Source organism: Coregonus lavaretus, assembly GCF_964263955.1.
Source record: "Coregonus lavaretus genome assembly, chromosome: 9".
NCBI classification, from domain to species: Eukaryota; Metazoa; Chordata; class Actinopteri; order Salmoniformes; family Salmonidae; genus Coregonus; species Coregonus lavaretus.
In genome coordinates this window covers 4622374-4642739 of record NC_139996.1, presented here as the reverse complement: position 1 = coordinate 4642739, position 20366 = coordinate 4622374, and the positions used below count along the sequence as shown (strand labels likewise).

Here is a 20366-nt window from a genome sequence, read left to right as displayed (position 1 = left end):
GGTTTTCAAAGTAAGGAGCAGTAAGCATGGAACTGGAAGAGAAAATAATACTGTATTTATATCTTTGTGTCCTCTGAACTATGTGATGATACTCCATGTAAGTATCAACATACTGCATATTGCATCAACTTCTTGCCTCAACATCTCATCTGTGCTTCAGCCAAAAAGGTTTTTATAACACTATGAAACTATAAGATAATGTCTTCATTATCCACATGGGGAAATGCTTGTACAATAGTCTACAGTAATAGTCTTTAAAACGTTACATTCCCTCTCCTTTCCCCCCCCCCTCCTCCTCATCCCAGGAGCTCCATTCTGAGGAGGCGTCCAGTGACCCAGTGTTGCTGAGGAAGAGGAGGATGACTCAGATAGAGAAGAACACCTGTCAGCTCTTCATCCAGACTGACCACCTCTTCTTCAAGTACTACAAGACCAGGGAAGCTGTTATTGCACAGGTCCTGGGTGATATACACACACACACTAGTCCTCAATACCACCAAGCGGATTATGGGAAAACATGTCAACAATGCTTTCAGACGTTGCAGTTTTTGCTATTACAGAATAATGATGCGAATACTGATGTATGTTGTCTCTCTGTTCCAGATCTCTAGTCACGTCAAGGCCATAGATGCCATCTACCAGGGAACAGACTTCATGGGCATCCGCAACATCAGCTTTATGGTCAAGAGGATACGGGTGAGTTCCTCCCTGCCCAGTTGTTTTGACCTGGCATCAATTAAATTATATTTCTAAAACCCTTTTTACATCAACAGTTGTCACAGTGCATTCCATTTTACTGATTTAAAAGTCTCAACTGTCCCTCGACCTCTTCTCCTCTTTAAACTTGTTAGTTCGGCAGTCATCACCATCACTTCCTGTTGTCTGTCATGATGTCACTTCCTATTTCCACTTCCTTTTATCTGTCCTAACGTGACCACTCCCTGCTCCAGATCAACACCACTACAGATGAGCGGGACCGGTCCAACCCGTTCCGCTTCGCTAACATCGGCGTGGAGAAGTTCCTTGAGCTGAATTCTGAGCAGAACCATGACGACTACTGTCTGGCGTACGTCTTCACTGACAGGGACTTTGATGATGGTGTCCTGGGCCTGGCCTGGGTCGGCGCTCCTGCAGGTTCATACACTTCCCTTTTTTCACAATTTACACACATTACAGTTACACTTATTACACACTGTTTATCAACAGCAGATATTACACGCTGGAATGACAGACGTTGTCGTCAGTCTTTCTGTCTATGAAATTAGCCCTGTTTTTGGATTCCTGTCTTTGTCATTGAGCGCCTCTCCTACTTTCCTTTGTTTGCTCAGTTTTTTTATTTGATAAACTTGTGTTATCCGTTTTTTTTATTTCCATTTTGGATTCATCATTATGAATTGAATTGCTTGGATGTATGAATTGTGCTATATAAATAAACGTGCTTGCTTGCTTGCTCACTAATACTTGACTGGGTTAATAGAGGATAAACCTGCCCCTCTATAATGGTTGTCTGTGTGTCCACAGGGAGTTCTGGAGGGATCTGTGAGAAGAGTAAGCTGTACTCTGACGGGAAGAAGAAGTCCCTGAATACCGGCATCATCACTGTACAGAACTACGCCTCCCACGTCCCTCCTAAAGTCTCCCACATCACCTTCGCCCACGAGGTCGGACACAACTTCGGCTCGCCGGTGAGTTGGATAACCTAGGCCGGTGATGGGAGATCTCCTAGACTGTGTTTACACAGGCAGCCCAAATCTGATCTTTTTTTTTTTCTCACTCATTTGGTCTTTTTGACCAGTCAGATCATCTCTTTTTGACGATAATTGGGCAAAAGATGAGAATTGGCCTGCTGTGTAAACGCAGCCATAGAGCACTTCTCTCTCTCTCTCTCCTTTCTCTGTTGTCTTTACTGCATGTAGAGATGCAACAGAAAATGTCATGTCTGGGAGATGAGTTGTTGCTTTGGTGTTTGTGTAAACTGTTAGGAGCCTGTGAAAAATAAATTTCTTTCTCAGAGGACAATTTTATTAAACGTTTATTTTGACAGGGAAGTCCTACTGAGACTAGGGTCTCTATTACAGTTGAGCCCTGCATATATACATTAAACAGATAAAATATACAAAGTTACAAAACGTGTATATGTATATATGTGTGTGTGTGTGTGTGTGTGTGTGTGTGTGTGTGTGTGTGTGTGTATATATATATATATATATATATATATATATTTTAAAGACATTCAAACTAGTAATTATAAGTTCATTTAAATCTGGGTTATGGGACCTAGAAAAAAGCATGCATTTTGTTTGCATTTAGCACTAACTTTAGATCCAATACTGACCTCTTCAAATTTGAAATCAGATTTTCATGCACTGCAAAGTATTAGCCAACCGATGGAGCAATGGAATACAACACTGTATCATTGTATTTACAGCATTACCAATGTTGTTTATATAGATTGTAATCAGTTGTGGGCCGAGTATTGAACCTTGGGGCACCCCTTTATGTAACTTAAGGAACTCAGATTTGATCCCATCTACCTTGATGGCCAGAATTCTTCCATTGAGATAATTATGAACCCATCGGCAAGCATCAGTACCCAACCCTATCTAGGACAGCTTATTCAACAGAATAACATGGTCTACAAACATGGCAGCACAATTCTTTCTATCATCTAAGGCATTTGCAATATCATTTCCAACAAGCATGGTAGCCGTAGTGGTACTATGTGTAAATCTATTCTCAAATATCATGTCTCCCTCCCACCCTACAGCATGACTCGGGGTCAGAGTGCACCCCAGGGGAGTCTAAGGCCCAGGACAAGAAGGAGAAGGGGAACTACATCATGTACGCCCGGGCCACGTCAGGAGACAAGCTCAACAACAACAAGTTCTCCATCTGCAGCGTCAGGAACATCAGCCAGGTCCTGGAGAAGAAGAGGGGAAGCTGCTTTGTCGGTACGTTTCCACTGGTGGCTATGGTGTTTGAAGCTGCTTTGTCGGTACGTTTCCACTGGTGGCTATGGTGTTTGAAGCTGCTTTGTCGGTACGTTTCCACTGGTGGCTATGGTGTTTGAAGCTGCTTTGTCGGTACGTTTCCACTGGTGGCTATGGTGTTTGAAGCTGCTTTGTCGGTACGTTTCCACTGGTGGCTATGGTGTTTGAAGCTGCTTTGTCGGTACGTTTCCACTGGTGGCTATGGTGTTTGAGACTAGCCCTTAGTTTCAGATTGGAGTGTACTGTGTAAGGGGTTGCAGAATTCTGGAAACTTTCCAGAAATTCCCAGGTTTTTAGGAAATCGCTGTTGGGAGTATTCCCGGAATATCCTTCAACCAGGATTTCTGGAAAGCCTTGGAATTTTGGGAGAGTTTTCCAGAAATCTACACTGTCACAGATCAAATGTGTTATTTTGAATGTAATTTCATAACGTGTGTTCTGTCTGCCCCCCCCCCCCCCCCCCCCCCCCCCATACAGAGTCTGGCCAGCCCATCTGTGGTAATGGGTTAGTGGAACCAGGGGAGGAGTGTGACTGTGGATACAGCGATCAGTGCAGAGACCAGTGTTGCTATGACGCCGGCCAGCCTGACAACAGGAAGTGTAAGCTAAAACCCAACAAAGTCTGCAGGTAAGATAAGGTGGCCCTTTTTAAAGCTGCGATACAGTACAATGCTATTCTGTTTGAGGTTTTTATCTAACCTGTGGTGCAGGAAGATCAGTGGCACTAATTCAGGAAAGAAGCTCTTGTACATTTAGTTCCATGCAAATGTCATGGGAATGAAATTACTAAAATTGACCTGCTTATTTCTGTCATTTTGTTATTTTGCCATAATACTAATTTAACCCTTTTCTAATATTATTATTTTAATTTTATTTATTTTTCAGTCCTAGCCAGGGCCCGTGCTGTACTCCTGAGTGCGTCTATAAGGGCCGTAATGAGAAGTGTCGTGAGGAGTCTGAATGTGCCCACCAGGGCATGTGTAACGGGGGTACGGCCCAGTGCCCCACCTCTGAACCCAAGGCCAACTTCACCGCCTGTCACGGAGAGACTCAAGTCTGCCTCAATGGGGTGAGTGATTACTAGCTACCTTCAGGGTCGGGGGTCAACTCCATTTCAATTCCAGTCAATTCAGAAAGTGTACCCAATTCCTAATGTTCCTCATTGAAAAGCATTGAAGGGAATTGGAATTTCAGTGTACTTCCTGAACCCCCCCCCCAACCCTACGTTCTGTCTGTACCAATTTATCAGTCACCACATATTAAGTTCCCTCACAGGAAAACATTATAAATCCTTAATTCAAAAAATGTATCCTGCTTAACTGTAATACTGTATACTACATCTCAAAATACCAGGAACCACAATTATTTTATTTATTCACTTACATAGGCCTATCTATGCTGCAATTCAACTTTTAGCTACAAATGTCTACAAAATAATAATAAACCTTCAATATAAAAGTAATTTGAGATGTTGAAGATGATAGCTCGTTCCTTCCATCTCCTCCAGGGCTGCTCCGGCTCCATCTGTGAGAAGTATGGTCTGGAGGTCTGTACCTGTGCCAGTGTGGAGGGAAAGGACGAGACTGGCGAGCTGTGCCACGTCTGCTGTAGTGACAAGAGTGAGTCCTGCTTGGTGTGTGTGTGTGTCACTCAACCCCAAGGAGTGTGAGCGTTACTACACCAGTCTGACATGAACATGATGCTTTAGGGGCATATTTCAGTAGTATTATGTCCTGACATGAACATGATGCTTTAGGGGCATATCTCAGTAGTATTATGTCCTGACATGAACATGATGCTTTAGGGGCATATCTCAGTAGTATTATGTCCTGACATGAACATGATGCTTTAGGGGCATATCTCAGTAGTATTATGTCCTGACATGAACATTATGTTTTTAGGGGCATATTTCAGTAGTATTATGTCCTGACATGAACATGATGCTTTAGGGGCATATCTCAGTAGTATTATGTCCTGACATGAACATGATGCTTTAGGGGCATATCTCAGTAGTATTATGTCCTGACATGAACATGATGCTTTAGGGGCATATCTCAGTAGTATTATGTCCTGACATGAACATTATGTTTTTAGGGGCATATTTCAGTAGTATTATGTCCTGACATGAACATTATGTTTTTAGGGGCATATTTCAGTAGTATTATGTCCTGACATGAACATGATGTTTTAGGGGCATATTTCAGTAGTATTATGTCCTGACATGAACATTATGTTTTTAGGGGCATATTTCAGTAGTATTATGTCCTGACATGAACATGATGTTTTAGGGGCATATTTCAGTAGTATTATGTCCTGACATGAACATGATGCTTTAGGGGCATATTTCAGTAGTATTATGTCCTGACATGAACATGATGTTTTTAGGGGCATATCTCAGTAGTATTATGTCCTGACATGAACATGATGTTTTAGGGGCATATTTCAGTAGTATTATGTCCTGACATGAACATTATGTTTTTAGGGGCATATTTCAGTAGTATTATGTCCTGACATGAACATGATGTTTTAGGGGCATATTTCAGTAGTATTATGTCCTGACATGAACATGATGCTTTAGGGGCATATTTCAGTAGTATTATGTCCTGACATGAACATTATGTTTTTAGGGGCATATTTCAGTAGTATTATGTCCTGACATGAACATGATGTTTTAGGGGCATATTTCAGTAGTATTATGTCCTGACATGAACATTATGTTTTTAGGGGCATATTTCAGTAGTATTATGTCCTGACATGAACATTATGTTTTTAGGGGCATATTTCAGTAGTATTATGTCCTGACATGAACATGATGTTTTAGGGGCATATTTCAGTAGTATTATGTCCTGACATGAACATGATGCTTTAGGGGCATATTTCAGTAGTATTATGTCCTGACATGAACATGATGTTTTAGGGGCATATCTCAGTAGTATTATGTCCTGACATGAACATGATGTTTTTAGGGGCATATTTCAGTAGTATTATGTCCTGACATGAACATGATGTTTTTAGGGGCATATTTCAGTAGTATTATGTCCTGACATGAACATGATGCTTTAGGGGCATATTTCAGTAGTATTATGTCCTGACATGAACATGATGTTTTTAGGGGCATATTTCAGTAGTATTATGTCCTGACATGAACATGATGTTTTTAGGGGCATATTTCAGTAGTATTATGTCCTGACATGAACATGATGTTTTAGGGGCATATTTCAGTAGTATTATGTCCTGACATGAACATGATGTTTTAGGGGCATATTTCAGTAGTATTATGTCCTGACATGAACATGATGTTTTTAGGGGCATATTTCAGTAGTATTATGTCCTGACATGAACATGATGTTTTAGGGGCATATTTCAGTAGTATTATGTCCTGACATGAACATGATGTTTTAGGGGCATATTTCAGTAGTATTATGTCCTGACATGAACATTATGTTTTTAGGGGCATATTTCAGTAGTATTATGTCCTGACATTAACATGATGCTTTAGGGGCATATTTCAGTAGTATTATGTCCTGACATGAACATTATGTTTTTAGGGGCATATTTCAGTAGTATTATGTCCTGACATGAACATGATGCTTTAGGGGCATATTTCAGTAGTATTATGTCCTGACATGAACATGATGCTTTAGGGGCATATTTCAGTAGTATTATGTCCTGACATGAACATGATGCTTTAGGGGCATATTTCAGTAGTATTATGTCCTGACATGAACATGATGCTTTAGGGGCATATTTCAGTAGTATTATGTCCTGACATGAACATGATGCTTTAGGGGCATATTTCAGTAGTATTATGTCCTGACATGAACATGATGCTTTAGGGGCATATCTCAGTAGTATTATGTCCTGACATGAACATGATGCTTTAGGGGCATATATTTCAGTAGTATTATGTCCTGACATGAACATGATGCTTTAGGGGCATATCTCAGTAGTATTATGTCCTGACATGAACATGATGCTTTAGGGGCATATCTCAGTAGTATTATGTCCTGACATGAACATGATGCTTTAGGGGCATATTTCAGTAGTATTATGTCCTGACATGAACATGATGCTTTAGGGGCATATTTCAGTAGTATTATGTCCTGACATGAACATGATGCCTTAGGGGCATATTTCAGTAGTATTATGTCCTGACATGAACATGATGTTTTAGGGGCATATTTCAGTAGTATTATGTCCTGACATGAACATGATGTTTTAGGGGCATATTTCAGTAGTATTATGTCCTGACATGAACATGATGCCTTAGGGGCATATCTCAGTAGTATTATGTCCTGACATGAACATGATGCTTTAGGGGCATATCTCAGTAGTATTATGTCCTGACATGAACATGATGCTTTAGGGGCATATCTCAGTAGTATTATGTCCTGACATGAACATGATGCTTTAGGGGCATATCTCAGTAGTATTATGTCCTGACATGAACATGATGCTTTAGGGGCATATCTCAGTAGTATTATGTCCTGACATGAACATGATGCTTTAGGGGCATATCTCAGTAGTATTATGTCCTGACATGAACATGATGCTTTAGGGGCATATTTCAGTAGTATTATGTCCTGACATGAACATGATGTTTTAGGGGCATATTTCAGTAGTATTATGTCCTGACATGAACATGATGTTTTAGGGGTATATCTCAGTAGTATTATGTCCTGACATGAACATGATGTTTTTAGGGGCATATTTCAGTAGTATTATGTCCTGACATGAACATGATGTTTTTAGGGGCATATTTCAGTAGTATTATGTCCTGACATGAACATGATGCTTTAGGGGCATATCTCAGTAGTATTATGTCCTGACATGAACATGATGCTTTAGGGGCATATTTCAGTAGTATTATGTCCTGACATGAACATGATGCTTTAGGGGCATATCTCAGTAGTATTATGTCCTGACATGAACATGATGCTTTAGGGGCATATCTCAGTAGTATTATGTCCTGACATGAACATGATGCTTTAGGGGCATATTTCAGTAGTATTATGTCCTGACATGAACATGATGCTTTAGGGGCATATCTCAGTAGTATTATGTCCTGACATGAACATGATGCTTTAGGGGCATATCTCAGTAGTATTATGTCCTGACATGAACATGATGCTTTAGGGGCATATCTCAGTAGTATTATGTCCTGCCATGAACATGATGCTTTAGGGGCATATCTCAGTAGTATTATGTCCTGACATGAACATGATGCTTTAGGGGCATATCTCAGTAGTATTATGTCCTGACATGAACATGATGCTTTAGGGGCATATTTCAGTAGTATTATGTCCTGACATGAACATGATGCTTTAGGGGCATATCTCAGTAGTATTATGTCCTGACATGAACATGATGCTTTAGGGGCATATCTCAGTAGTATTATGTCCTGACATGAACATGATGCTTTAGGGGCATATCTCAGTAGTATTATGTCCTGACATGAACATGATGCTTTAGGGGCATATCTCAGTAGTATTATGTCCTGACATGAACATGATGCTTTAGGGGCATATCTCAGTAGTATTATGTCCTGACATGAACATGATGCTTTAGGGGCATATCTCAGTAGTATTATGTCCTGACATGAACATGATGCTTTAGGGGCATATCTCAGTAGTATCATGTCCTGACATGAACATGATGCTTTAGGGGCATATCTCAGTAGTATTATGTCCTGACATGAACATGATGCTTTAGGGGCATATCTCAGTAGTATTATGTCCTGACATGAACATGATGCTTTAGGGGCATATTTCAGTAGTATTATGTCCTGACATGAACATGATGCTTTAGGGGCATATTTCAGTAGTATTATGTCCTGACATGAACATGATGCTTTAGGGGCATATCTCAGTAGTATTATGTCCTGACATGAACATGATGCTTTAGGGGCATATCTCAGTAGTATTATGTCCTGACATGAACATGATGCTTTAGGGGCATATTTCAGTAGTATTATGTCCTGACATGAACATGATGCTTTAGGGGCATATCTCAGTAGTATTATGTCCTGACATGAACATGATGCTTTAGGGGCATATCTCAGTAGTATTATGTCCTGACATGAACATGATGCTTTAGGGGCATATTTCAGTAGTATTATGTCCTGACATGAACATGATGCTTTAGGGGCATATCTCAGTAGTATTATGTCCTGACATGAACATGATGCTTTAGGGGCATATTTCAGTAGTATTATGTCCTGACATGAACATGATGCTTTAGGGGCATATCTCAGTAGTATTATGTCCTGACATGAACATGATGCTTTAGGGGCATATCTCAGTAGTATTATGTCCTGACATGAACATGATGCTTTAGGGGCATATTTCAGTAGTATTATGTCCTGACATGAACATGATGCTTTAGGGGCATATCTCAGTAGTATTATGTCCTGACATGAACATGATGCTTTAGGGGCATATCTCAGTAGTATTATGTCCTGACATGAACATGATGCTTTAGGGGCATATCTCAGTAGTATTATGTCCTGACATGAACATGATGCTTTAGGGGCATATTTCAGTAGTATTATGTCCTGACATGAACATGATGCTTTAGGGGCATATCTCAGTAGTATTATGTCCTGACATGAACATGATGCTTTAGGGGCATATCTCAGTAGTATTATGTCCTGACATGAACATGATGCTTTAGGGGCATATCTCAGTAGTATTATGTCCTGACATGAACATGATGCTTTAGGGTTATATTTCAGTAGTATTATGTCCTGACATGAACATGATGCTTTAGGGGCATATCTCAGTAGTATTATGTCCTGACATGAACATGATGCTTTAGGGGCATATCTCAGTAGTATTATGTCCTGACATGAACATGATGCTTTAGGGGCATATCTCAGTAGTATTATGTCCTGACATGAACATGATGCTTTAGGGGCATATCTCAGTAGTATTATGTCCTGACATGAACATGATGCTTTAGGGGCATATCTCAGTAGTATTATGTCCTGACATGAACATGATGCTTTAGGGGCATATTTCAGTAGTATTATGTCCTGACATGAACATGATGCTTTAGGGGCATATCTCAGTAGTATTATGTCCTGACATGAACATGATGCTTTAGGGGCATATTTCAGTAGTATTATGTCCTGACATGAACATGATGCTTTAGGGGCATATCTCAGTAGTATTATGTCCTGACATGAACATGATGCTTTAGGGGCATATCTCAGTAGTATTATGTCCTGACATGAACATGATGCTTTAGGGGCATATCTCAGTAGTATTATGTCCTGACATGAACATGATGCTTTAGGGGCATATTTCAGTAGTATTATGTCCTGACATGAACATGATGCTTTAGGGGCATATCTCAGTAGTATTATGTCCTGACATGAACATGATGCTTTAGGGGCATATCTCAGTAGTATTATGTCCTGACATGAACATGATGCTTTAGGGGCATATCTCAGTAGTATTATGTCCTGACATGAACATGATGCTTTAGGGTTATATTTCAGTAGTATTATGTCCTGACATGAACATGATGCTTTAGGGGCATATCTCAGTAGTATTATGTCCTGACATGAACATGATGCTTTAGGGGCATATCTCAGTAGTATTATGTCCTGACATGAACATGATGCTTTAGGGGCATATCTCAGTAGTATTATGTCCTGACATGAACATGATGCTTTAGGGGCATATCTCAGTAGTATTATGTCCTGACATGAACATGATGCTTTAGGGGCATATCTCAGTAGTATTATGTTCTGGATACTTTCCCAAAGTTGCTGTGTTTTTCAGCATTCCCAGCCCAGTTGGAGAATTCCCTTGTGATTCTGGGAATACTCCAATCCAGGTTTTCTGAAAAAACAGGGAATTTATTTGGGAATTTTTCAACCTTGACGGTTTGTATGACAATGTTTAAAGGGCTTTGAGACTATGAATGTAATGACTAGTGCTATAAAAGTTATTGTTAACTCCTGTGATTGATTCCCACGGGTGGGGCAGTATGAAAATAAATATACAGTGGGGAAAAAAAGGTATTTCGTCAGCCACCAATTGTGCAAGTTCTCCCACTTAAAAAGATGAGAGAGGCCTGTAATTTTCATCATAGGTACACGTCAACTATGACAGACACATTGTAGGATTTTTAATGAATTTATTTGCAAATTATGGTGGAAAATAAGTATTTGGTCACCTACAAACAAGCAAGATTTCTGGCTCTCACAGACCTGTAACTTCTTCTTTAAGAGGCTCCTCTGTCCTCCACTCGTTACCTGTATTAATGGCACCTGTTTGAACTTGTTATCAGTATAAAAGACACCTGTCCACAACCTCAAACAGTCACACTCCAAACTCCACTATGGCCAAGACCAAAGAGCTGTCAAAGGACACCAGAAACAAAATTGTAGACCTGCACCAGGCTGGGAAGACTGAATCTGCAATAGGTAAGCAGCTTGGTTTGAAGAAATCAACTGTGGGAGCAATTATTAGGAAATGGAAGACATACTAATCTCCCTCGATCTGGGGCTCCACGCAAGATCTCACCCCGTGGGGTCAAAATGATCACAAGAACGGTGAGCAAAAATATCCCAGAACCACACGGGGGGACCTAGTGAATGACCTGCAGAGAGCTGGGACCAAAGTAACAAAGCCTACCATCAGTAACACACTACGCCGCCAGGGACTCAAATCCTGCAGTGCCAGACGTGTCCCCCTGCTTAAGCCAGTACATGTCCAGGCCCGTCTGAAGTTTGCTAGAGTGCATTTGGATGATCCAGAAGAGGATTGGGAGAATGTCATATGGTCAGATGAAACCAAAATAGAACTTTTTGGTAAAAACTCAACTCGTCGTGTTTGGAGGACAAAGAATGCTGAGTTGCATCCAAAGAACACCATACCTACTGTGAAGCATGGGGGTGGAAACATCATGCTTTGGGGCTGTTTTTCTGCAAAGGGACCAGGACGACTGATCCGTGTAAAGGAAAGAATGAATGGGGCCATGTATCGTGAGATTTTGAGTGAAAACCTCCTTCCATCAGCAAGGGCATTGAAGATGAAATGTGGCTGGGTCTTTCAGCATGACAATGATCCCAAACACACTGCCCGGGCAACGAAGGAGTGGCTTCGTAAGAAGCATTTCAAGGTCCTGGAGTGGCCTAGCCAGTCTCCAGATCTCAACCCCATAGAAAATCTTTGGAGGGAGTTGAAAGTCTGTGTTGCCCAGCGACAGCCCCAAAACATCACTGCTCTAGAGGAGATCTGCATGGAGGAATGGGCCAGAATACCAGCAACAGTGTGTGAAAACCTTGTGAAGACTTACAGAAAACGTTTGACCTGTGTCATTGCCAACAAAGGGTATACAACAAAGTATTGAGAAACTTTTGTTATTGACCAAATACTTATTTTCCACCATAATTTGCAAATAAATTCATAAAAAATCCTACAATGTGATTTTCTGGATTTTTTTTCCTCATTTTGTCTGTCATAGTTGACGTGTACCTATGATGAAAATTACAGGCCTCTCTCATCTTTTTAAGTGGGAGAACTTGCACAATTGGTGGCTGACTAAATACTTTTTTTCCCCACTGTGTATATATATATATATATTAATAATAATAATAATAATGTATGCACTCACTAACTGTAAGTCGCTCTGGATAAGAGCGTCTGCTAAATGACTAAAATGTAAATGATTGTCTTGTGTTGCAGTGAACCCCAACACCTGCAGCAGTACTGGCTCAGAGAAGCTGGCCCGGTTCTTCAATAAGAAGGTCACCACGCTGCCCGCGGGGTCTCCCTGCAACGACTTCAAGGGCTACTGTGACGTGTTCATGAAGTGTCGCCTGGTGGACGCTGACGGCCCCCTGGCCAGGCTGAAGAAGGCCATCTTCAACCCTGAGCTCTATGAGAACATTGCAGAGTGGATAGTGGTACGTAGCTTACTGACTGACTCTTCAATCTGAGCTCTGAGAACAGAGTGGATAGTGGTACGTAGCTTACTGACTGACTCAACCCTGAGCTCTGAGAACAGAGTGGATAGTGGTACGTAGCTTACTGACTGACTCAACCCTGAGCTCTATGAGAACAGAGTGGATAGTGGTACGTAGCTTACTGACTGACTCAACCCTGAGCTCTGAGAACAGAGTGGATAGTGGTACGTAGCTTACTGACTGACTCAACCCTGAGCTCTATGAGAACAGAGTGGATAGTGGTACGTAGCTTACTGACTGACTCAACCCTGAGCTCTGAGAACAGAGTGGATAGTGGTACGTAGCTTACTGACTGACTCAACCCTGAGCTCTGAGAACAGAGTGGATAGTGGTACGTAGCTTACTGACTGACTCAACCCTGAGCTCTATGAGAACAGAGTGGATAGTGGTACGTAGCTTACTGACTGACTCAACCCTGAGCTCTATGAGAACAGAGTGGATAGTGGTACGTAGCTTACTGACTGACTCAATCCTGAGCTCTATGAGAACAGAGTGGATAGTGGTACGTAGCTTACTGACTGACTCAACCCTGAGCTCTATGAGAACAGAGTGGATAGTGGTACGTAGCTTACTGACTGACTCAATCCTGAGCTCTATGAGAACAGAGTGGATAGTGGTACGTAGCTTACTGACTGACTCAACCCTGAGCTCTATGAGAACAGAGTGGATAGTGGTACGTAGCTTACTGACTGACTCAACCCTGAGCTCTATGAGAACAGAGTGGATAGTGGTACGTAGCTTACTGACTGACTCAACCCTGAGCTCTATGAGAACAGAGTGGATAGTGGTACGTAGCTTACTGACTGACTCAACCCTGAGCTCTATGAGAACAGAGTGGATAGTGGTACGTAGCTTAATGACTGACTCAACCCTGAGCTCTATGAGAACAGAGTGGATAGTGGTACGTAGCTTACTGACTGTAATTCTGACTCACTACGTATTTCACTGTGCGTGATTTTGATTAATTAGAACATTTTAAAAACTCAGTCAGACGCATGCATAAAAACAATTTGTATTTCTGTTGTGGTCTCTAGTGGACAGATGTTGTGTGTTCATGAAAAATGTATGTCCATTTCTGTTTGTTTTCTTCTGGTTCCAGGCTCACTGGTGGGCGGTGCTGTTGATGGGCATCGCTCTGATCATGTTGATGGCTGGCTTCATTAAGATCTGCAGTGTCCACACCCCCTCCAGCAACCCCAAACTGCCCCCACCCAAACCACTACCAGGTGAGTCTCCACACCCCCTCCAGTAACCCCAAACTGCCCCCACCCAAACCACTACCAGGTGAGTCTCCCCTTCCAGCAACCCCAAACTGCCCCCACCCAAACCACTACCAGGTGAGTGTCCACACCCCCTCCAGTAACCCCAAACTGCCCCCACCCAAACCACTACCAGGTGAGTCTCCACACCCCCTCCAGCAACCCCAAACTGCCCCCACCCAAACCACTACCAGGTGAGTCTCCACACCCCCTCCACCAACCCCAAACTGCCCCCACCCAAATCACTACCAGGTGAGTCTCCACACCCCGTTGTGCAAATCTTCAAATGAAGGGGTTGTGAAAATGTATTTGGAAACGGGTCAGGAGCAGAGAACTACACAAAATAAAAACGAGTGTTGTCAGAAGTGGCCAGGTCGCCTTTGAAATAGAGGTGTTTTGAGCTCTATGGAACTACCTGGTGAGATAAAGATTCAAATAGAAATGCCTGTGAAAAGACAGGCATGTTCTGCTAAACCAGTGGTCACCAACCTTTTCTGAGTCCAGATCACTTCCTGAGTCAAAATGAAAGCCGAGATCTACCGCTCAGATTTAGTTTTAAACATGACTTTAAAAAAAAGGTTTGTAGTATTATGAGGTTTGTGCAGTAGGTAATAGTCCCAGTACATTATCACTGCATATTGGCTTTGCTTGAATTGCCCTGCCAGTGTTGTTTTTTTCTTCTAAGACCATTTTGAAATTATTTTTCAAAATTGGAGGTATATGATCACACTGGTAATATAATGTTTGTTGTATTACTTGTGAGGCACAGCTAAGTGATGAATTATTTTTAATTTTTTTACTGGACTGATGGCCTGCATCTGATGGTCAGTCTGAGGGGAGGGGGGGGAGCAGCAGTGAGGCTGCCTCTCACCTGGCTCACCGCTCTCAGCTGAGAAAAGGGGACAGTCTTCCAGGTGATGGCCAAACTCAAGTCACACTGCATGCAGCAATTCATGTTGTTACTCCTATGACCAGAGAAAGTGAAATATTCCTCGATATTAAAAAAGACACAAGCCGCTAATAATACACTGAACAAAAATATAAATGCAACAAAAAGTTACAGTTCATATAAGGTCAATAAAAATAATTAAAGAAGAAACATTTTTATTTTAACCTTTATTTAACCAGGTAAGCCAGTTGAGAACAAGTTCTCATTTACAACTGCGACCTGATAAATAAATAAATTAGGCTCTGATCTATGGATTTCACATGACTGGGAATACAGATATGGATCAGTTGGTCACAGATACCTTACAAAAAAAGGCAGGGGCGTGATCGGAAAACCAGTCAGTATCTGTTGTGACCACAATTTTCCTTGTGCAGCGCGACACATCTCCTTCGCATAGTTGATCAGGCTGTTGATTGTGGCCTGCGGAATGTTGTCCTACTCTTCAATGGCTGTGCGAAGTTGCGGTAACTGGAACACGCTGTCGTACACGTCGATCCAGAGCATCCCAAACATGCTCAATGGGTGGTGACATGTCTGAGTATGCAGGCCATGGAAGAACTGGGACATTTTCATCTGCTGGGAATTGTGTACAGATCTTTGCGACATGGGGCCGTGCATTATCATGCTGAAACAGGAGGTGATGGCGGCAAATGAATGGGCCTCAGGATCTCGTCACGGTATCTCTGTGCATTGAAATTGCCATTGATAAAATGCAATTGTGTTCGTTGTCTGTAGCTTATGCCTGCCCATACCATAACCCCACCTCCACCATGGGGCACTCTGTTCACAACGTTGACATCAGCAAACCGCTCCCCCACACGGCGCCATATACACTGTCTGCCATCTGCCCGGTACAGTTGAAACTGGGATTCATCCATGAAGAGCACACTTCTCCAGCATGCCAGTGGCCATCGAAGGTGAGCATTTGACCACTGAAGTCGGTTGCGACGCCGTACTGCAGTCAGGTCAAGACCCTGGTGAGGACGACGAGCCCGCAGATGAGCTTCCCTGAGACGGTTTCTGACTGTTTGTGCAGAAATTCTTCAAAACCCACACTTTCATCAGCTGTCTGGGTGTCTGGTCTCAGATGAAGCCTGTTGTGGAGGTCCTGGGCTGCCATGGTTACACGTGGTCTGCGGTTGAGAGGCCATTTGGACGTACTGCCAAATTCTCTAAAACGACGTTGGAGGCGGCTTATGGTAGAGAAATAAACATTAAATTCTCTGGCAACAGCTCTGGTAGACATTCCTGCAGTCATCATGCCAATTGCACGCTTCCTCAACTTGAGACATCTGTGGCATTGTGTTGTGTGACAAAACTGCACATTTTATAATGGCCTTTTATTGTCTCCCGCACAAATTTTTTTATTGTTGAACAAGGTGTTAACAGTGCTGAATAACAACTTAAACATGAAGTTACTCATAAAATCAGCAGCTCTTCGCTGTATTCGTTGAGTTTCTCTCTAGTCATGGTTTGAAACGTTTTCATCTCACAGTATCAACTTTGCTGTGCGATCAGGACAATCTTTTTTTTTTATACAGTCTACGGCTCGAGGAAACTGTGCAGACAAGGTGATCTGAGCTATCTGATTGGTCAGCGGTAGGCCTATAGGTGCACTTGATTTGCTCTCTGGACCTGCCGAGTAGACAGAGTTCTACCTTCAGACACATGAAGTGGTTCAACATGGGAACACGTTGCCTTCCTGACGCTAGGGCTGCTGAATCAAGCGCACCTACCGGCAACAGCTCTAGGGCTGCTGAATCAAGCGCCTACCGGCAACAGCGCCAGGGCTGCTGAATCAAGCGCACCTACCGGCAACAGCGCCAGGGCTGCTGAATAAAGCGCACCTACCGGCAACAGCTCTAGGGCTGCTGAATCAAGCGCACCTACCGGCAACAGCTCTAGGGCTGCTGAATCAAGCGCCTACCGGCAACAGCGCCAGGGCTGCTGAATCAAGCGCACCTACCGGCAACAGCGCCAGGGCTGCTGAATCAAGCGCACCTACCGGCAACAGCGCCAGGGCTGCTGAATCAAGCGCACCTACAGGCAACAGCGCCAGGGCTGCTGAATCAAGCGCACCTACCGGCAACAGCGCCAGGGCTGCTGAATCAAGCGCACCTACCGGCAACAGCGCCAGGGCTCCTGAATCAAGCGCACCCACCGGCAACAGCTCTAGGGCTGCTGAATCAAGCGCACCTACCGGCAACAGCGCCAGGGCTGCTGAATCAAGCGCACCTACCGGCAACAGCGCCAGGGCTGCTGAATCAAGCGCACCTTCCGGTTACAGCGCGAAAATAATATAAAAATAGGAGTGCAGGGCTTTATTGGTTCTTACAGAAATGTTTGGCGATCGACTGGTTGATGACCACTGTGCTAGACTAACCTCTCTCTCCATCTTACCCCAGGCACCTTGAAGAGGAGGCGAGCCCAGCAGCACGCCAGGGAGGCCAGGGACGCCCAGGTGCACCAGCCCCAGCCCCACCACGGAGGTGTTGGTCACGGCCAGCACCACCCAGTCTCTGGAGGCCAGCGGCAGCAGCCCTCACGCCAGCCCCAGCCCCAGAGACATCACCGCAGCCAGGGCCAGCCCAGGGAAAACTACCAGATGGGCCAGATGAGACGCTGAGCTGCTGAGACACTGGGGCTCGGGATGGGACCGTTCGGGTTGGACCGCTAGGACCGCTGCTCCCTCCACCGACTGCCCCATGCCTTGCCTTGGCTCCTCCTTGTGCCTATCTATGTAACTGGTGGGATTTGGGATTTGTACCCGTCTCCCCAGGGTGGGAATCCGACATCTTAACCATTAGACCAAGAGGATTTTCTTAGGTTTTTCATGATTAGGACTGAGGGAAAGGAAAGGGAACCACTCTTTTAGTTTTTACACACTTTTTAAGATTTCCTCTTGGTCTAATGGTGAAGGCGTTAGGATGCCACATGGGAGACACGGATTCAAATCCCACCGGTTTACGCCGAACAAAAACCACTTGTTTCACTCCACCCAAAGAACAGCTTAAACTGGTTGTTTTACCATCCCCATACGTCAGACCCTCCATCTACAAACAGACAGACAGGACAGAGTTGAGAGCTCAAATGAACAGACCCCCCCCCAACCAACGACCACCACTGGAGCTGCAGCACCGCTGACCTCTTCGGTCTTCATCCAGCTATTTTCTGGTGGCTCTCTGTGGGAGTGAAATCTGCCATTTTAGTTGACCAATCCGCTATTTCGTCGTTCTATGGTGGAAGTGACCATCAGCCATTGTCTTTGTGTGGAGTGGAAGTGACCATCAGCCATTTTCAATGCGGTGTGGAGTGGAAGTGGAAGTGGCCATCAGCCCATACCGTGTGGTCTGTGGTCTGCATATTTGTCTTGATCTCTTTTAGTGGAGTTCCAAGGAGAGGGAAGGAAGTGTTTTTTATTTGCCAAGTCCCTCCTCCTGAGTGAGAACACACGTATGTTCCGTGGCACCTGGTTGGTTGAAATGTTTTGTCAGCCATCTTAGCCAGGAAGTGAAGAGATTTTCTGCACTTGTGATTACGACACAACGTCTCGAACCAAACAGCAAAAAGACGGTAAAGGCTCTTCACTTTGGCTGGCTGGCTGTCTTCTGCATGTGACTGTACAGATTTCAGTGTAACATAACATGAGTGAAAAAAACACAACTATTTCTTCTACTGTAAATGTACAACTGTTTTTGGTTAGTACTGTACTCTCAGGACAGTAACATAAATGAAGGTATCTGGAAGAGTATATTGGTGAGTTCTGTGGACTGGACGCTGAAGATGGGAATTTTGACAGCATTTCAGCAATCAAGTTCTCCTTTTGCTGCAATCATGGAATCCTATGGATGTTTAGGTCACCACCATATCCCACTACTTCTCACCTTTTGACCTTTTGTGACCTTCACAAGCTTCCTCATCTCTTCATCTGGTATTTTTGCTAACAACTTGTTCTGATCGCATCACGATGTAACAACTTGTTCTGATCGCATCACGATGGAAAGGGAACTTCACTTTTTTAGTTTTTACACACTACTTTTTATTGTCCCAGTTTTTAGTTTTTTTTAATACGTTTTGATGCAGAAGAATGAATAGAACAGATAAGCACTAATTAAAAGCTGGGTTCTGCCTGTCAGGTCGGTGAAGGTAAAGAAGTGTTTTAAGGGACATTTGAAGGCAGGCTAAGCTAGGCTAAGCTAGGCTAGGCTAAGCTAGGCTAAGCTAGGCTAGGCTAGGCATGGGCAGCATCCAAAATGGCACCCTATTCTCTATGTGAAAAGTAGTGCACTATATAAGGATTGTGGTGCCATTTCGAACGTAAACTTTAGTACAGAGAGGTTATTAATGATGTTACATTTCTAGGTTTACGTGAGTGTGGAAATAAATCGAAGATCCATTCCGATATGGATAAAAAAAATAAAAAAATACTATTTTCAGATCATAAGTCTGACAATTTACGATGTTGGCATGCAGTCATGTTTTTGATTTTAATGTGACCATGGTTGATTGACTGTACTAGGCCTGTAAGGTCTGTCATATTTTTCTGTTACACAATTGATCATAACTGATCACATTCCTGTGATAACTGGGGTTGATTAGCTAGGTCCTTTAACCACTAGAATAAACAGGGTGAGGAGTTATTCCAAGACGATCGCACATTCAAATTCTCCACTAGGACTAGCACTTTGTTTAGAGCTAGATTCTGGGTTGAATGGTAATTTTCCCCATGCATTGATCACTTGCCCTGTAAAAATGTGTGTGTGGAAGCTTGGGTTATGTTCATTTAGGCATCAAACGGAAGAAAACAGAATGCAACGGGGGCGGGACTACGAGGACTTGTCCAATAAGAAACGTGTATTTTTCATTTGCCGTTGCAAAATGTTTTTAAAAACGTTTTTCTTCTGCTGTGTGCCCTAATGAACATGACCCTGTTCTGTTGCAAGAATGTGTCCCCTACAGAGATGAGTGTTTCTGTAACCCTTTAGTTAACATGAGTGTTGTTGTGCCATAAATGTAAATCTGATCTTTTTATCATTACTTTTATGTAGGAAGGTCTCTAAAAGCCATGCACTAGTTTGAATGGATGAATGGAAGTCTCATAGCCTGGTCCCAGAACGGTTTGTGCTGTCTGGCCAACTCCTATGGTGTAATTGTTATGCCAAACAGTGATTTGACAGTGATTGACCGTA

At 43.0% G+C, this 20366-nt stretch overlaps 1 protein-coding gene across 1 annotated transcript in view; it reads left to right on the top strand.

Annotated features, from left to right (window-relative positions):
* The window catches only part of LOC311134631 (disintegrin and metalloproteinase domain-containing protein 10-like), a 42994-nt gene extending 25106 nt beyond the window's left edge, over window positions 1-17888 (top strand). The window contains exons 6-16 of the mRNA XM_084168366.1: window positions 306-455; window positions 604-696; window positions 951-1134; window positions 1522-1685; window positions 2768-2951; window positions 3468-3618; window positions 3876-4059; window positions 4498-4609; window positions 12689-12909; window positions 14069-14195; window positions 17583-17888. Coding sequence (XP_084024492.1) covers window positions 306-455; window positions 604-696; window positions 951-1134; window positions 1522-1685; window positions 2768-2951; window positions 3468-3618; window positions 3876-4059; window positions 4498-4609; window positions 12689-12909; window positions 14069-14195; window positions 17583-17803 — 1791 coding nt within the window. The 3' untranslated portion in view covers window positions 17804-17888. The remainder of the gene's footprint in view (window positions 1-305; window positions 456-603; window positions 697-950; window positions 1135-1521; window positions 1686-2767; window positions 2952-3467; window positions 3619-3875; window positions 4060-4497; window positions 4610-12688; window positions 12910-14068; window positions 14196-17582) is intronic.
* The last annotated feature ends 2478 nt before the right edge of the window (window positions 17889-20366 follow it).